Source organism: Hyperolius riggenbachi, chromosome 10 (genome assembly GCF_040937935.1).
Source record: "Hyperolius riggenbachi isolate aHypRig1 chromosome 10, aHypRig1.pri, whole genome shotgun sequence".
NCBI lineage: Eukaryota > Metazoa > Chordata > Amphibia > Anura > Hyperoliidae > Hyperolius > Hyperolius riggenbachi.
Window position 1 is genome coordinate 28,410,518 of NC_090655.1, and position 18,304 is coordinate 28,428,821.

Genomic DNA, 18,304 nt, shown 5'->3' on the forward strand with positions numbered 1-18,304 from the left:
GAGTTACGTTTTCCATGGTTCAGATCGGAATACAGATATCTGATCGGAAATGTGGAAATTTTAATTCTTTGAAATCCGAATGAGCATCTCTAACTCAGGCTCTGACACTGCGGTTGTCCTTGACAGGTTTTGGTGCGCCGTATCAATTGCTATCTAATGCAGGGCCGGATTTACCATAAGGCACTGTAGGCACGCGCCTACAGGCGCCTGATGAAGGAGGGGCAGCTCACACCCCTCCCCTAGCACCTCCCTCCTTCCCTATGCAGAGTCCTTAGCAGCATAAATGAGAGTTTAGTCACCCAGCTCTCGGCATCCCACTGACAAGAGCTCCCTTCAGTCGTAGCACCACTAGCTGGCTACCTAATGCTCCAGGCCTGATCTAATGACTTCTGGGGGTGGGGGTCCAATGTTAAACTTGCACTGGGGCCCATTGCTACGCCCAGAGCTGGAACAAAGTTGGAACCTCTCTTGCCTCTTCCTCGGCCCGGCCCTGGCTATGCCAATGTGGCCCGGGTATTTATTTCTATACAGGCAAGCAGACAGTATATCTAGACAAACAGACGTATATGAAAGTACCTCTAGATTCTTATACATATCGGATTCCTCTGAGTCGTCATAAACAGCCTGAGAGCCTGTAGGACAGGACTGAAGATCTTCCAGCCCTTCAGGGTAGCCTTGTGCATCCCTTTGTTTCATGTACTCATCAACCTAAAGTAGACATACAATAAAAAATAAATTCCAATTCTGGGCTGACTTATTTTCTGCATAATACAAACATGAATATATAATGACTGTAGAATATCTTGGCCACAATACTGCTATAAATTAGAGGTAGGGGTGCACAAAATCATTGTTGTCAGGTTCGCCAGACGAACGTTTGGCTGGAATGGGAAAATCTTGCAAATCGTTTTGGCAAAACTGGCCTTATAGTGTTTCCAGTGCATGTACATTGCTTCAGGTTGGTGTATTAAGAGGTTCAGCACCGCAGTCCGAAAATCTCATGCATCCGAGCAACGTTCACCTCCCATTCATTCGCCTATAACTTTATTGCTACTTATCACAATGAATTGATCTATATCTTGTTTTTTCCGCCACTAATTAGGCTTTCTTTGGGTAGTACATTTTGCTAAGAATTATTTTTTTCTAAATCTATTTTAACAGGAAGATTAAGAAAGAAATGAAAAAAATTCATTGTTTCTCAGTTTTTGGCCATTATAGTTTGAAATTAATATATGCTACCGTAATTAAAACTCATGTATTTTATTTTCCCATCTGTCCTGGTTATTACACCGTTTAAACGATGTCCCTATCACAATTTATGGTGCCGATATTTCATTTAGAAATAAAGGTGCATTTTTTCAATTTGCGTCCATCACTATTTATAAGCTTATAATTTTAAATAATATAATAACATATTCTCTTGACATGCATATTTAAAAAGTTCAGACCCTTGGGTAACTATTTATGTTGTTTTTGTTTTTTTTTAATTGCATTTTTTATTTTATTTTTAATAAAAAAAAGTGTATGTGGGTAATTTTTGGTGTGGGAGGGAAACTGCTAATTTTAAATGTAAAATAATATTTTTTTTTAATTAAAATTGTATGTTGGTGCAGTTTACTATTTGGCCACAAGATGGCCACAGTGAAAAAAGTCCTGGATGCGAACGATCTCGCATCCAGGAACTAAAATGCTGGGGAGATGTTTCCTGGGGGCAGAAATACTGCGCTCTCTGGAGAGAAAGCGTCGTTATTTCTGCAGGGAAGGTAGATCGGTGAATGGGAATTATATTCCCATTCACTGATCGGGGGGCTAGCGGCAGGCCCGATCGTGCGCACCAGCCGGCGGCAGCAGCAGTGCCTATCTGGACGAGGAAGCTCGTCCAGATAGGTCGAACTGGTTATGATGATCACAATGAACAACAAAGAAAAGTACCCAATAACAACAGCACCAAACCACTCCTGAGTAGATTCAAAAATATACAAAAACTTTATTGGTAAATAGTAAACAATTTAAAAACAATACTAAAAATCACCAGAGGTGATAGCAGCGGTGTACATGATTATTAATAAATACATCAATCACAATGCCTTACAACCATTACAATAAAAATGCCATGGAAATAACAGGCAAAAATACAATCTACTCAGGAGTGGTTTGGTGCTGTGGTTATTGGGTACTTTTCTTTGTTGTTCATGCTTATCCTAATTGCCCAATTAGCACATTCCTCTCATATTATTTCATTTACAATTAATTTGATGGCGCTAGTCCACAATGGTTGCTTAAATTAATGATGATCACGCCTAGGAGAACTCCTGGAGGAGCATGTGATCAGTTTGGTCAGGTGATAGATATGTAAGTCTCTGATTTGCTTGTGATGATCATGTGCTAAAGCAGGATGGGATCCCAGCAAATCAGAGCTTTGCAAGTCTATCAGCTGATCAAACAGATCACGTGCGTTTCTATCAGTTCTCCTAGACATGACCATTACTACTGTTGTGTGTGGGCGGGGGTACCAATCTATGGGCTTTATTCACTATTATCACGTAATAACTGCTATCACAGCGGTTATCACGCGAACTGGCACTCGCAAGTGTCTTCACGTGAAAAGCATCACTTCACATGATGCGCTTGATTCACTAAACCATTATAACTCATATCACGACCGCGCAAACGCAAATTTTTGTCCACGTTTGCGTGATAAAGGTCGTTATCGTGCAAAAACGCGCATGAAAACGCTAGTGCAGCCATGATATGAGTTATCATGGTTTAGTGAATCAAGCCTGTTATCAAAGTTATCACGCCTTATCAGAGTAGCATAGTGAGCGTTACAAACTTATGCCTGCTAATTGGCAATGGCACCCGTCCTGCCCCTCGGCCCTCGCTGTGCTACTCTGATAAGGCGTGTTAACTTTGATAATGTGTGATAACTTTTGATAACGTTTGATAACGTGTGATAACTTTGATAAGGTGTGATATTTGTCTTATCATGGTTTAGGGCTCTTACACAGGGGGATGTTAAGGTGGCAAAACGTGCCCCTAACGCAACGCATGGTGGTGATGTTGGTGGACGCTACATAGAGCCACGTTATGCATCTCTTGGTGCGCCATTTTCGTTCTATACTGATAGAACGAAAACGGCGCATGCGTCAAATTTAAAAAAACAAAACAAAAACATTACTGCGCATGTGCAAACAGTCTAACGCGGCAAAATAAGAGTAGAACGCACAGCATGCTGCACTTTCATTTAGCGTGCAGCGTTATACTCGTATGCAACGTGGGCACTGTGAACAGCCCATTGATTTGTCATTGCTGTGAGTTGGGCTGCGTTACAGGCTGCTCTAACGTCAAACCACAACGTCCAACTGTGAAAGCAGCCTTAGTGAATCAAGCCCGTGGAACGAATGTTCGCGCGCGATCACGTGCGCGTTTCACATGGAAAGCGCACGTGATCACGCAATAACCTTCGTTTATCATGTGAACTAATGCTGTTCGCATGTAAACTTTTGCGAGCGGCAGATCGAGTGATAACTGCTGTGATAGCAGTTATCACGCTTTAGTAAATCAAGCCCTATCTGTGTTATGGGTTGCAGAATTGGAAGGAGAGTGGAGTACATGGAGGTACCCTGTGCAAACATGAAGGAGACATACAAACTCAATGTAGATAGTGTCAATGAAGCAGAACTATTTTTTGACATTTCCCAAAAATGTAATGTTGCGTTGTAAACATATACATGTGATTGCTACTTTTCAGCACAACAACATGCACACCACTAAAATTCCGACCCTAACGAGCAGAAAAATTGGTCGCAAACGAGTGCAGGTGTGGTTGTGCCAAAAAATAAAAAATTTCAGTGTTTAATAGAAACAGCAACAAGTGGCATCATCACAAAATATTACCAGGGCTCTGTGTAGTACTACTACTACTACTACTACTACTACTACTACTACTACTACTACTACTACTACTTTATAGCACTTTTCTCTCTGGGTACTCAAATATTGAGGTTACTTTAGCTACTTAGTACTTGTGGGCAACTCTAGCTCCAGGCTCCTCTGAGGTAAATCCGGGCCTGGTGGTTACCCACAATGCACCACTACTGAATATGCAAATTATCTCTTTTTCAGGCTACTATCGGTACAGGCTAAATGTCAGGCATTAAATTAGTACCGTCTCATCTGGCTGTTCACCCTCTTCCTTCAGCAGCTCAATACTCTTGTCCACAGCTCGGATGTTACACACGGAATTGGGATATGCAGAAATATAGAGGCTCACAGAAGATCCAGGGAGACTCTGTGTCTCTGAGAACTGCAGAGAGACCTGTGAAGACAAACCAATAGGCTCATTTCGTAATGCAACAGAATATGAGATGCAAATAAGTCAGGTTTACTCACATATGCCCACTTCCTGTCTGCAGGCTTGCTGCCAATCCACAAACAGGAAGTGGGAATATGTGAAAACTAGGACTTCAATAAGACAAAATAGAGTATGTAGCAAATCAGGCTTTAGAAGAGAACATACGAATACCTTTTTACTTAAAGGGAAAAGATAAAGAGGAACTCTAACCTAAGGTTGTGTTTAAACCCCTCCCACAGTGTGATGTCATGACCATTGTCCTGACAGTTCTCTGTCTGTGAACCTCGCTGTTTTGTGGGAAATAACGGCTTTTACCAACTACCAAGCATGCAGCGTCTCCCTCTGTGCATATGTATGTCTAAAAAAAAAACAACCTTTTATCCCATCACATTGTTAGGGGGTGTGGTTATAGATAATGGTAGCTGGTGCTGTCTGGTTGTTTTCTTATCTGCCAGTAGAAAAAATGGTGACATGCAGGCTCATTGTGGATCAAACAATATGAATAAATTACATGGCGAATATCAATAATTTCTCGCTTTGCAACCTATTGCCCCCCCCCCTCCTTTTGATAAAGTTCCCCTTTAAGATACAATTTAAGAATGAGTGCAAATATTGCAAACATGCCAATTTTTTTTCCGAGTCACAAAGGATTTCATCTTCAGAACACACAATCATTTATTATGATATGAATAAAGGATGCTGTCCCCAGCCCTAAAATATGTGTCCTTCACTACCAGGGCCGGTTTAACCCGGGGGCAAAGGTAATCCTGGGGCCTGAATCCCCCGAAAAATTGCAGCCACTGACCAGATGCCGAGACTAGTGATGAGCGAAAATGCAAATATTCTTTTCGCTGAACTTTCGCCAAAAAAGCACTAATTTCTTTTCGACATCCAAATTTTTGATCGAACATTTTTGCGTTAATTTTCGCCTAATGCCCGTTATTTTCACGTTAAATACATAGTTTATTGTGTATGTATTTCCGCGTAGTCGTAGTACCGCTATGCGAAGCTTCGCCCGCTACGCATAGTTAACGTATGTTTCACAAAGTCAACTACGCGTGCGGTAACTGCATCTATACGGATCATTGCGCATGTGCAGAAATATTATTGCCCTTCTATACGTATACAATTCCGCATTGGAAGGTGGAATGTACGCATATATTAGTTCACCCATGCGCGTATTTAGCGGATTATTGTGGACATTTTTCCGCATAAGGGCATAAGCGTCCACATACAGCGGATTATTGCGGAAATTTTTCCGCATAAGGACATAAGCATCCGCATACAGCAAAGTTCCTTTAATTTTCGCTGCTTGTCGAAAACGCAAATATTTCTGAAGATTTTCGTGAAAATTCGCCAAATTTGAAAATGGAATTTTCGATGTGAAAATTTATAAGCAACACTGGCCGAGACCCCCGCGCCCCCCAACCCCCGACCTCCCTGCTAATTGATTTTAGCCAACAAGTATATCCTCTAGCGGCGCCCCAGCACAAGAGCAGCATTTGTACTTTACCTGTCTCAGCTACTGTGCTGGAGCCGCTTGCCTATCTTCATTCCACTTCCTGTACCCGACACATGTTACACACAGGAAGTGGAATGAAGAAGACAGGCAAGCGGCTCCAGCACAGTAGCCGAGACAGGTAAAGTAAAAATGCTGCTCTCGTGCCCCGCTAGAGGATATATTTGTTAGCTAAGATCAATTAGCAGGGAAGTCGGGGTTCTGCCCGCGTGGGGGGGGGAGGGGCGGCAGCGTGACCACACATATGTTTAGGCAGGGAGAGGCTGAGGCCCCAGCAGTGCTCGGGGCCCTAGGGCAATTGCCACCTTGCCTTAATGGAAGCGCCGGCCCTGTTCAATACTGTCCCAAGAAGGAGTTGTTGATACACAAATGGATATTTTTTATTAGTCATTAGTCACTTTAAAGGTGCGTACACACATGCGACTATAGTCGTTTGTAACGATCGTTCCCCGATCTTTACCAACGACGATCGTTACAAAAAACGAACCAACGACTATTAAGGCAAACGACGAACGAGGCAAATCGCTACAAAACAAAGTTCTGACTTGGCGGATTTTTACCACCGACGATCGTTAGCAAAAGTGGCACATCGTTGGAAACGATCGTTCGTACCAGGCTGGACATGCGCATTTCACTTTTTCTCCAAGGAACTTTACAATTTTATGCGCAGGCGCATTAAGTGCTTTTACGTGGTGTAACGTTCGTTCTAACGATGTGATCGTTACATACTTTTTACAACTAACTTTACTTCGGTCGTTCTTTCGTCAATTAAAAGATCGTTCGTCGTTGACAACGAACGATCGTTGTCGCATGTGTGTACGTAGCATTGGGCTGAGTTCTCGCTATGCAATTTGCCTATCGCTACAATGTGGGCACAATACAATGTGCACTCTGCACATAAGAACGCGCATGTTGATTTCATAATATAAACAGTTGCTAACGTGTCTGATGCCTAACCTTGGGCTCCCCTTCCTGATGTCTAACCCTAAAACCCCCTTTTCTAACCTTATCATTTTTAAAACAACATTTTTAGAATGATACTTTTCAATAATGAAAAATTTGTAAAAACAAAAAAATTCAAAAACTATAACGTTCTAATTTTCAATAACAAAAAAAATGTTAGTTAGACAACCCAGGGCCCACTATTGGGTGCCCAGATTTCTGCTTTGGGCACCCAATAGCTGATATTTGCATTAGCGACGGGGCTCCAAAATTGTCCATTAGACACAGGCGTCCAAATTTCCTGCTTCTGATGTGAAGTCCCATTACAATAGACACATTACATTGTCCAGTGCAACACAACGTGTCAGTGTGAAAGTAGCCTAAGAAAAGCAACAAATAAAACACTCAACTTCTCTCATGGTATGACCAACTAAGGTTCATATTAAAAAAAAACGAGTGTTAGTAGACTTGCCATCTGATGACTAGGTTCCATGCCCTCCCACCACTGGTAACTCATGCATGACTCGAGTGCTCTTGTAGTGCTTGGAAGTCTCTTACCCGACCGGTTTCGTCCTGGAAAGTGGACTTTATCAAGGGATGAGGTGACAGTGTTTATCCACTGCTGAATCCAACTGATATTCAACTACAAAAATGTTAAGTGCCAATCTGTTGTGACAGCCTAAGATTCTTTCATTAATGTTACACAATATTTCCATCTTAAACCAGCATACATTTGTATTACTATGCGCTTAGATGTTTTAGCTGCAGAGATTCATTGCCACAAATGGTACCACAAAATGAACCCACGTGGGCACATAATTTGCATAAGGAGCTGTTTTTTTAGAAAGGAAGAAAGAAGCCCATGATACTGACCTGGTTGGGGTAGCAGCTGGTAACAGGAATTTTTATGGTGTCAGACAGCATGTCTCCACTAGACATAGTAGCATAAAGCAGAATGGTGGCAGCAGGTGTCATAGCTGAGGTCACAGAAACAGGGAATGAAAAGAACCCATTAAGACCTATGGAAGTAAGAAAGGTGTACATTTAGTGCATTGCCTTATGGAATGAGTCAACCCTTTGAAAGGGTGCGTTGGAATCCTGAACTGCCATTAATTAACTCATTAATTAGCTCATAAGTTTAAATGGCTGGTTAATTAATTGGCAGTGCAGAATTCTAATTAGCACCTGCAAACTGACAATTTCCTGGTCAACAACAATTTGCATCCTGCGTATTTTGGTTTTTTTTCTCCCTTCAAGGAAACATATATATAAAAAAAAAAAAAAAAAAACAAGATACACACACATATATATATATACAGTATGTCTTTCTTGAATAACCGCATAATAAAAATGTACGGTACATTTTACCACCACCGTTACGAGTTTCTACGCTCCTGTGTTTACATAAATATAAACAAATAATAAACACTTGGCTCTGTTTCTATTTTTAGAACACACTAACTCTGTATCTCCATCTTGTGGCCAATAAGTAAAACCACATCCAAATACCCTATTATACACCTTCCCATAGAAAAATGAAATACATTTTCATTATTTTTAAAAAACCCTTGGAGGTCAAGTGATTAAAAACAATTAAAAAGTATTTTTAATCTGAGAAATAGTAGTAGGCACTTTTTGACATTTGTACTTGGAGCTAGTGATGAGCAGAAATTAGGCCTATGCGCAATTACGAATTCGTATGATTCGCATGAATTTACATATCATTTTGGCGTAATTTCGTGCCGACTTCAGTGGTGATTAGTAAGCCCCCATACTTGCTATTGCTACTAAAATACAACCAAAAAGTTACAAAAAAGACCTTGTAGAAGTTTTTGAGAAAATCGATTTAAAAAATGCTAAGAAAAATGGTAGCCACCACTGAAAACAACGCTCCAACCTTATCTAATGAAAAATAAACATTTGTAACTAAAAGCCACTGGAAAACAAAAACATAGAATATCATAAAACCTACCTCCGTTCTGAGCAAGATCATATGTAAAACTTGAGGTCTGAGCTATCTTTCCACGTGCAAAAACCTGTGGGGAGACAAAACACAAAAAGAATCAACGCAAATGCATAGTATGGAGTAGACAATTACTATTCTGCAGATAAATCTGAGAGGCCCCAATGCTTTACTGAAGCATTACTAGGCAACAGCTGAGTTCTTTGCACCAATCAGATCAGGAGACAGTTTTATTCAAAGCAAGTTGGGCGCCATCATAGCAGAAATGCTATGCTGCGCACCCCCTGTTGTAACAACTTGGAGGGGGAATAGTTATATTTAACACTGCCTCGGAGTTTAGCTGCAGCAGGGAGAGCCGTCATTTGTCTCTACCTTCGCCGAACTGCCCGGCGCCAGAGTAATATGTACTCGTTTTATTGGCTTTCTTACTCAGTGATCATTGAGAGTCAATCATTGATTACAGAGAAAGAATGAACAAAAGGGGTCCTAGTCTTTAAGGGGCCAGAGAGGCGTGGTCCTAAAGTTCTTAAAGTGGATCCGAGATAAACTTTTACTTGTTGCATAATTGTGTTCCTTTCATATAGTTTATAGGGCATTCCTCAAGCCAAATACTTTTTGGGGGTTTTGTTTTAATACTCTAATTCCCTATAAACTAAACAAGCCTCGCCCACAGCTCCTTTTGTGCCTTGTCACTGTAGCAATGGCTTATGGGAGCTCAGTCTGGGCAGGAGGAGGAGGAGGTTACTAGCTATTGATTTCGGGCCCATTCACACTGCACGCGTTTCCAGCCGCGTTTTGGAAACACGTGCAGGTGGCCAAAACGCACGACATCAGACATTGCATAGAGTGCAATGTCTGATGTTCACACTGCATGCGTTCCGGACCTGTGCGGTCCGGGAACGCATGCTGCACGCAGATTTTGCAAAAACGCGTGGCTGTCCCATTCACTTTTCAGTGATGGGATCAGCCACGCAACGCACACAAACGCGGATGGCCATGCGTTCGTACGCGTTGCGGTCCGCACGCATGGCCATCCGCATTTCTGATCTGAACGGGCCCTTCAGAGGCAGAGTGGAGGAGGGAGGAGGAGAGGGACTGAATTTACACACAGGCAAGCTGATAGCATCTCCATTCCTCAGCCTGTGACAATGTGACAAACAGAACATGGCTGCCCTCATTGTATCACAGGAATTAATAATCATAAACTTTTGAAGCTGTTTGCAGCTAGATATGCTGTGTAAACTATCTAAACTTTACATACGATATATAGACAATTTACTTGTTATAGTTAGTTTTTCATCTCGGATACGCTTTAAGCAACCTCTGCAGACCTCTGGGGTCACCTGTCCATATGCTAAATTCTTAGCCAAGATGACACCAACCGGATGCCTTGATCAAGAACAGACTAACGTGTGTAGGACTAACGTGTGCTCTGTCTGGGGTGCAAAGTAGAAGTCATTATTGTATCACCACTCACCATACAATACAATACTAGAGAGTTTTCTGTATGCTCCGAAGGATCCAGTGTGAAATCTGCAAAGAGGTTCATTTCCTCATTACACAACAAGACTGCGGGCTCATTCCTAATCTTCATCTGGCTCTTCTCATTGGTGTAATATGGCATAAGGGTCATATAGGCATCAACATATTCAGGTGCGACCTCTTCATTATCAGGGGGAGGTGGGCTGGAGAGGTAGTGGGCCTTGAAGACAAAACAAACACATACACTTCAATGATAACAGTACAATAACAAATATAGGCCCATATGGAATTTCTTTTTTTCTCCCGAGTTTTCCCCCGAGTAATACTTTCACTTCTTATTAATAAAATGCCTATTTAAAGCAAACCTGAAGTGAAAATAAACTTATGAAATAATGAATTGTATATGTAGTACAGCTAAGACATAGAACATTAGTAGCAAAGAAAAGAGTCTCATATTGTTTTCCATTACAGGAAGAGTTAAAAAAACTTCAGTTGTTATTCATGCAAAAGAGCTTCTCTGACTTGGGTTGAATACAGTCCTGTTTTCTGAAGCACTTAAAGAGAAACCGTAACCCAGGATTGAACTTCATCCCTATCAGCAACTGATAACCCCTTTCCCATGAGAAATCTTTTCCTTTTCTCATATGGATCACCAGGGGGGTCTGTATGGCTTTTATTATGGTGAAACCCCTCCCACAGTGTGATGTCAGGACCATGGTTCTGACATCACACTTTGGGAGCCTTGTTGCATTGTGAGAAATAATAGCTGTTTACAGCCAACTGCCAAAAAAAGCAAGCAGCATCTCCTTCCAATGACATCGCCTGCCAGCAGTAAAAATTTCACCATGTGATAAATATCAGAATGTAAATCAGGGAGGGGAAAGATTTTACAATGGGCAAACAGTGACTAAATCATTTATACACAATTGTTGTAAAAATGAAGCACTTTTTTAATTACATTATTTTCACTGGAGTTCCTCTTTAAACAGCAAAGAAACAGTGAGATACAGCCTGAGGTAAGGTTTGACTGCAGTAAAATTCAAAAGGTCATTATTTCTGCTTTGTTTTATAACTTGCAAAAAAACAGAGTGTGGTTTTAAAACTGCAAAACTCACTCACAAAATAATGCAATGTTATAAAAAAAAACACTTTCGGTTTTGCTCCCATTTTGCATGAGCTGAACTCAAAGATCTGAAACATGTTCTACATTCACAAAAGACCCATTTCTCTCAAATATTATTCATAAATCTGTTAAATTAAATTAAAGGATACCCTTCCTAGCAGAAAATGCTAGCAGAAAATGGCTTTTGAGAGCAGGAAAGAGATAAAAACAATAAAACAGTTAACATTTAAAAAGTATATTTAAAGGGACTCCGAGCAGCACAGAAACTATGGAAAGATGCATATCATTTTAAAGCTCTCTTTCTCCTCTTTCCAATGATATATAAACCAGCACCCTACGCCTTTTAGTTTTCGCTATTTTCACGATCGAAATTGCCGCGACCACGACGATCGCGAAAATAGAGAAAACTAAAAGGCGTAGGGCGACGATTTAGGTGTCGCCAGAAAGAGGAGAAAGAGAGCTTTGAAATGATATCCATCTTTCCATAGTTACATTGTATTACACAGGGCGACTTTTTCTGCTGAATGGAGCTGTTGACTTTGAGAAAAAGTCGCCCTGTGTAATACAATATAACTATGCAAAGATGGATATCATTTTAAAGCTCTCTTTCTCCTCTTTCTGGTGACACCTAAATCGTTGCCCTACGCCTTTTAGTTTTCTCTGTTTTCGCGATCGAAGTTGTGGCCGCGGCAAATTCGATCGCGAAAATAACGAAAACTAGAAGGCGTAGGGCGGTGGTTTATATATCATTGGGAAGAGGAGAAAGAGAGCTTTAAAATGATAGTTTCTGCACTGCTCGGAGTCCCCTTAAACATAAAATAAAACTGTGGAATATTTTAAAAAGTAATTTTTAGGAGAAGAAAGATAGATACAATCGTTTATTTCATTAGTTTATTTTTCATTTGTTTATTTTCGCTTCGGGTGTCCTTAACCTCCTTGGCGGTATGAAAAATACCGCCAGGAGGGAGCGCAGCAGTTTTTTTAAAAAAATTTTTTTTTTTAATCATGTAGCGAGCCGAGGGCTCGCTACATGATAGCCGCTGCTGAGCAGCATCCCCCCGCCCGCTTCGATCGCCTTCGGCGATCTCCGATCAGGAAATCCCGTTCATAGAACGGGATTTCCTGGAGGGCTTCCCCCGTCGCCATGGCGACGGGGCGGGATGACGTCACCGACGTCACTGACGTCGGGACGTCATTGGGAGTCCCGGGCCACCCCTCGGCGCTGCCTGGCACTGATTGGCCAGGCAGCGCTGGGGTCTGGGGGGGGGGGGCCGCGCGCCGCAGCAAATAGCGGCGATCGGGCGGGGGCCGGCGGCGATCAGAGTGCTGGCGCAGCTAGCAAAGTGCTAGCTGCGTCCAGCAAAAAAAAAATTATGAAAATCGGCCCAGCAGGGCCTGAGCGGCACCCTCCGGCGGCTTACCCCGTGTCCAGCACGGGGTTACCGCTAAGGAGGTTAAAGGCCTTTTGCACACTATATATGATTTTGATTTTTTTATACGATCTGATTTTTTGATTCCGATTGAAAAAAGTACTGCATGCTGCTTTGTTTTTTAATCTGAATCAAAAATCGGATCGTAATAAAAAAATCGCAATCGCATGTAGTGTGCAAGAGGCCTTAGGCCTGGAACCCACTACAAATCGCTATCGCTAATCGCAATCGCTAGCATTTTTAATGAGCGGTTTGTAAGTGATTTCATGAGCGATTTTGGTAGCATTTTTAAAAAGTGTCAGCTTTTTGCCAGAGATTGTGTAGCGATTAGTGATTAGCGGTTTTATTTCTGATTGGTCCTTTCAATTAATTTTATTTTTTTTTACAGTGTGCAGTCATTTCAAAACGCTAGCAAAATCTCTCTGTGTAGGTTTTGATGAGCGATTATGCCAGTGTTTATATACTTTACATTGCAGAAACGCTAATGCTAAACGCAAAAAATGCTGCATGTCCTGCGTTTTGCGATTTGCTAATCGCAATCCCTCCAGTGGAATTTGGCCCATCCATTAACATCAGCTGAGCATTTAGGGAAATCGATAGCGGTTTGAAACGCTCCCTAAACGCTAACAATATCGCTGTAGTGGGTTCCAGCCCTTAATCCGTGTTAGTGAGCACTTCTTTGCCAAGTTAATCCATTCCACCTCATGGGTGTGGCATATCAAGGTGCTGATTAGAAAACATTTCAGACCTTTGAGTTCAGCTCATGCAAAATGGGAGCAAAATTAAAAGTGTTGCGTTTATATTTCTGCTCAATGTAAGAATAAAAATATAAGACCCTTTTCTTTGCTACTGAAAAGTTATTTTAATGAGAAGATGAAAGTTATCTCCTAGGACAAAACTTAAGAGAACAAGTTAATTGAATAAGAGCTATAGAATCTACAGGATTACTAAGGGCCCTTTTCCACCAGGCCCAGATTTACCTCACAGGAGCCTATAGGCACAGATGTCCTGGCACCCGAGGCTCCGCCCTCCATGAACCTACTAACTCCCACCAAACCGCACCGCAAGTGTGCTGCCTGTCCCAGCTGTCACTTTTCTCCCTTACTTCCCTTGCCCGTTATAGGTAGCTACAGGTGTCCCTTAGCATTAGGTAGCCAGAGGTATCCTCAGTATTAGGTAGCTAGAGGTGCCCCTGACTGAATGGAGATCTCGTCAGTGGAATGCTGAGAGCTGGGTGAATAATTTCTCATTTGTACTCACATCAGGACTTTACATAAGGAAGCAGAAAGGGAGGAGCTCGAGTAGGGGAGTGAGCCGCAGAGTTTGTGTAGCGCAAGAAGCTGCCGGGGGCTATTGGGCTTCAAAGTCCCCGGAGCCCGAATGCAGCCACAGGTAATTGCATTGATTAGATCCCAGCCAGCGTTCCATAGCAGTAGCGGGTGGGAGCTGGAACGTCCCTCTCTCCTCTATGCTGATTTTGGGCCCTTTTCCACTTGCAACTTGTTTGCGTTAAACGCTAGCGATTGCGATTCAGCAAAGTCCTTTTTATTCCTGGCGATTGTGATTTTTGCTATGCACTGTACAGCATAGCAAAATCGCGGCAAGGAATCGCTCGGCGGCGCGATGGTGCTTTTGTAAAAATTGAATTGCGGTAGTGGAAATTACCTACCGCAATTCCTATTTAGCAAACCCTTGCGATTTTAAAATCGCTAGCGATTTGCGATTTTGCTATTCTGCAATCGCAATCGCCTCTAGTGGAAAAGGGCCCTTAGATCCACCCGCTGCTGCTCCCTTCGTTGATAGGAGGCGACAGTCCCGCAGGCGGGACCAAGGCTCGTCATTGCGGCCAATCACAGTACTCCCTGAATAGCAAAGGGAATGATGTTAATGGCCGTCATGACGAGCCTTGGTCATAACTAAAAAGTCAATTTGTGTTTGTCCTAAATATGGTTACTGCATTTTTTCCTTAGACATAATGATGTTGGTTCTTACCCGGATATCGACTGTCCTACTTTGCCAGGTGATAGTGTCCAAAGTAAATCTAGCCACCCCTTGTTCATCAGTTGTATAAAGGTCATCCATTCTCAGGTTATTTACGTATAATTCTAGTTCCTCGTTGGGCATCGGGGATCCTCCCGCCCCTGTCAGAGTCATCTGCAAGGAATCAGACAGCAATTATGTATTGTACAGTAGTGTAATTGTAGATACTTCTAAAACTCAGCACAACATTAATCTCAATCATTATTTTGACTGTTTTACACTTCTCAATAGAGTGTAAATTAAGAAGTGTAAAACAATTGATGATGACAAGGATGGCAAAAGTTAAAGGGAATCTTTAACTCTGCCTGCCAAGAGTTTGTATGTTCTCCCCGTGTCTACGTGGGTTTCCTTCTGGCACTCTGGTTTCCTCCAAAATACCCAAAAACATGTTAATTGGCTTCCCTCTAAAATTGGCCCTAGTCTACGATACATACACCACACAATACATACATGGACATGTGACTATGGTAGGGATTAGATTGTGAGCTTCTCTGAGGGACGGTTAGTGATAAGACTATATACTCTGTACAGCGCTGCAGAAGATGTCGGCGATATATAAATGCTAAATAATAATAAAGTGACATGATGAGATAGATGTGTATGTGCAGTGGCAAGCTAACAAATGAATATGTTGTGTGCCTTTTCTTCCTTTTCGGCTTGAAAGAGTTAACATTAAGCTATCCGACTGACAGACAGTTTTGCTCCAGTCGGTCGACTATAGTATCCCTCACTGATAAGAAATTGCAGCCATAAAACACTTTCCTGACTGAGAACTATGCTACTGAGAGCAGGGGCTAGATAAAAAAAGATCAATAGTTCATATATTCTTGCTCTCTGAGACAAGGGACAGACTGTGTTATTGAGTTGAGACAAAACAATAAATTTACTCTTTAAAGTTTTTAAACATAAGCCAAAACTGTGGGGTATCTAAAAGTAATTTTTCCTGTGAGCACCCCTTCTTCCCTAACATCCAGGAATGAGCAGAAACTATGCCAGTGCGAATTTACGCACCGTAGTTCGCATCGTAGTTCGTAGGTGAAGTTTAAAAACGATGCTACCGAATTTACATGTAGCGAAGTACCGCTACGTGTAGCTTACGCCCACTATAGGTAGTTAACATGTGTATGGCGTAGTGAACTACGAATGCGCTACTCGCATAGAAGAGTTCCCATTATAAGCATTTAAAGAGGAATTAATGCATAAAAATTACTACATACGGGCATAAGCATTCGCATACACTACGCTTCACACTACGCGTAATTGCGTATTTTAACGCGTAGTCTACGAAATGCATTTGAAGTGAATATTTGATTGCAAAGCCGTAGCTTGGCGAAGCGTCATTGCTTAAAACTAAGTGTAGTTCTAGTGTAGCGAAGTTTGCTGACTACGACCATCCCTGCTAACATCCCCATATGCGCTATTAGTAGTTGCCTGAATCTGGCAACCCATACTTGTAAGTATATCACTATCTGCTGCTACCTTTGTATTTGTATACCATCAATAATACACTATTGGGGGCTCTCGATTGTGTCTTTTTCTTGTTTTACAGTTCAGAGATATAGGTTGGGCAGGTCTTGTGTACAGACTTATAGGCCGAACATAGGATTTTGAAACTTATCCTAAAGTGGAAAGGGAGCCAGTGGAAGGATTTTAAGAGGTGAGTCGTGGAGGCAAAACTATAGAGAGAATGGATGAGTCTGGCTGCTGCCAGGGCCGGCCCTAGACTATTTTCCGCCTGAGGCAAAATAAAAAAAAATCGCCGCCGAGCTGGAGGGGTAGCGGGCAGAAAGGGGGTATTGGGCCTAGCGTCGGGGAGGGGGGTCGGACCCCCCCTCCCTCGCCTGGGTCCCCCGATCTGCGCTCCCCTCCAGCGTTAAGTACAAGCCTGCATATGATTAAGAGGCAACGGGCGGGGGAATCACTCACCTCTTCCGCGTTCCATCGCGTATTCCACTGACGTCACTTCCTGCAACGCCGCCCACTGCATTGTAAGTGGACGCGTCAGTGGAGCGCACGATGGAACGCGGAAGAGGTGAGTGATTCCCCCACCCGTTGGCTCTTCATCATATGCAGGCTTGTACTTAACGCTGGAGGGGAGCGCAGATCGGGGGACCCAGGCGAGGGAGGGGGGGGGTCCGACCCCCCTCCCCGCCGCTAGGCCCAATACCCCCTTTCTGCCCGCTACCCCTCCAGCTCGCCGGGCGGCCCACAGCGCATGTGCAGGCGGGTGCCGCCCCCCCAGATCTGCCGCCTGAGGCAAATGTTTCACCCCGCCTCATGAGCGGGCCGGCCCTGGCTGCTGCATTCATGATGGACTGAAGTGGGATGATGTTGTTCTAAGTGCAGCCTGACACACGGAAGTTACAATAGTCAAGAAAAGAGATGGCAGCAGAGATGAGGAGTTTGGTGGCATCTGGAGTCAGGAAGGGGCGGATCTTTTAGATGTTGGGGAAGTAACAGTTGCAGGATCAGGTCACTTTTGGATGTGGGGAGCAAAGGAAAGGGCAGAGTTCAGGGTGTTGCCTAGGCAGTGGACTTAGGAGGTAGGAGGAATAATTGTGTTGTCGACTGTGATGTAAATATCAAGGAGGGGTGTGGCTGCACAGGACTAGAATATTATTTTCAGTACATTTTGAATGGAAATAGAAGCCTAGGTTAATTTTATAATTCATTCTAAATTCTTACCAAGCCCCGGAATGGAATTGGTGATTTATAGGTGGACCTGGAGTCTGGAAAGGTTACTTTCACAGTGACAGTGGTGATAAAGATGGTCATTTTCTTTGTCACTATTGTGCCTGCAGGAGAGAAAAATATTATAAGGCTGAAAATGAAATAAAATAACAAATTGGTGCCCACTGGGCACATCATAGTTTACAGGATAGCAGCATGAGGGTAAGTGTACAACGTGTGGTCGTACAGCATGCAGGTAAATGCGGAGTGCATGTTTACATTAGCGATGAGCACACATTTTGCATAATTGTAATTTTGCACCGTAAGCAACAATGCAAAATCGTAATATGAAATTTTGGGGAAAACCATAATTTATTTAGTTTGTAAACAAAATCAGGAAACTTAATTTTGCACGAGTCATATTGTCGTTGTTTTACTTACCCAGCCCCATAAGCATGGATGTGTCCCTCGTCGTCCTCCTGCTGTCCTTAGTTAAGCTGCAATCTTCTCCGGTAAGCGGTTCAGTGATGTCAGAGGGGGGCCTTCTGCGCATGCGTGGACCTTCTGCGTAACGCTGACGTCACTCAGTCAGACTGAGCCACGTACCGGCGGTTGACTGCGGCTGAATGGAGGACTGCGGGAGGACGGCGAGGGACACTTCCATGCTTATGGGGCTGTAGTAAGTAAAAAAAATGGCAATATGACTCATCTCTGAGTCTCTTTAAATTTTAATTTTTCTGAACTATTTTGCTTTTGCATTTTTAAAGTTAATATTCTCAAA

The 18,304-nt window shown here is 42.7% G+C and overlaps 1 protein-coding gene across 1 annotated transcript in view; it reads right to left on the reverse strand.

The window, feature by feature from the left end:
• The window catches only part of LOC137536633 (alpha-2-macroglobulin-like protein 1), a 56,411-nt gene that overhangs the window by 8,883 nt on the left and 29,224 nt on the right, over nucleotides 1-18,304 (reverse strand). Inside the window, exons 10-16 of the mRNA XM_068258883.1 lie at nucleotides 17,539-17,648; nucleotides 14,806-14,967; nucleotides 10,256-10,480; nucleotides 8,788-8,851; nucleotides 7,689-7,834; nucleotides 4,169-4,318; nucleotides 577-708 (exon numbers count right to left, since the gene is read on the reverse strand). Of these exons, the coding sequence (XP_068114984.1) occupies nucleotides 577-708; nucleotides 4,169-4,318; nucleotides 7,689-7,834; nucleotides 8,788-8,851; nucleotides 10,256-10,480; nucleotides 14,806-14,967; nucleotides 17,539-17,648 (989 nt within the window). The remainder of the gene's footprint in view (nucleotides 1-576; nucleotides 709-4,168; nucleotides 4,319-7,688; nucleotides 7,835-8,787; nucleotides 8,852-10,255; nucleotides 10,481-14,805; nucleotides 14,968-17,538; nucleotides 17,649-18,304) is intronic.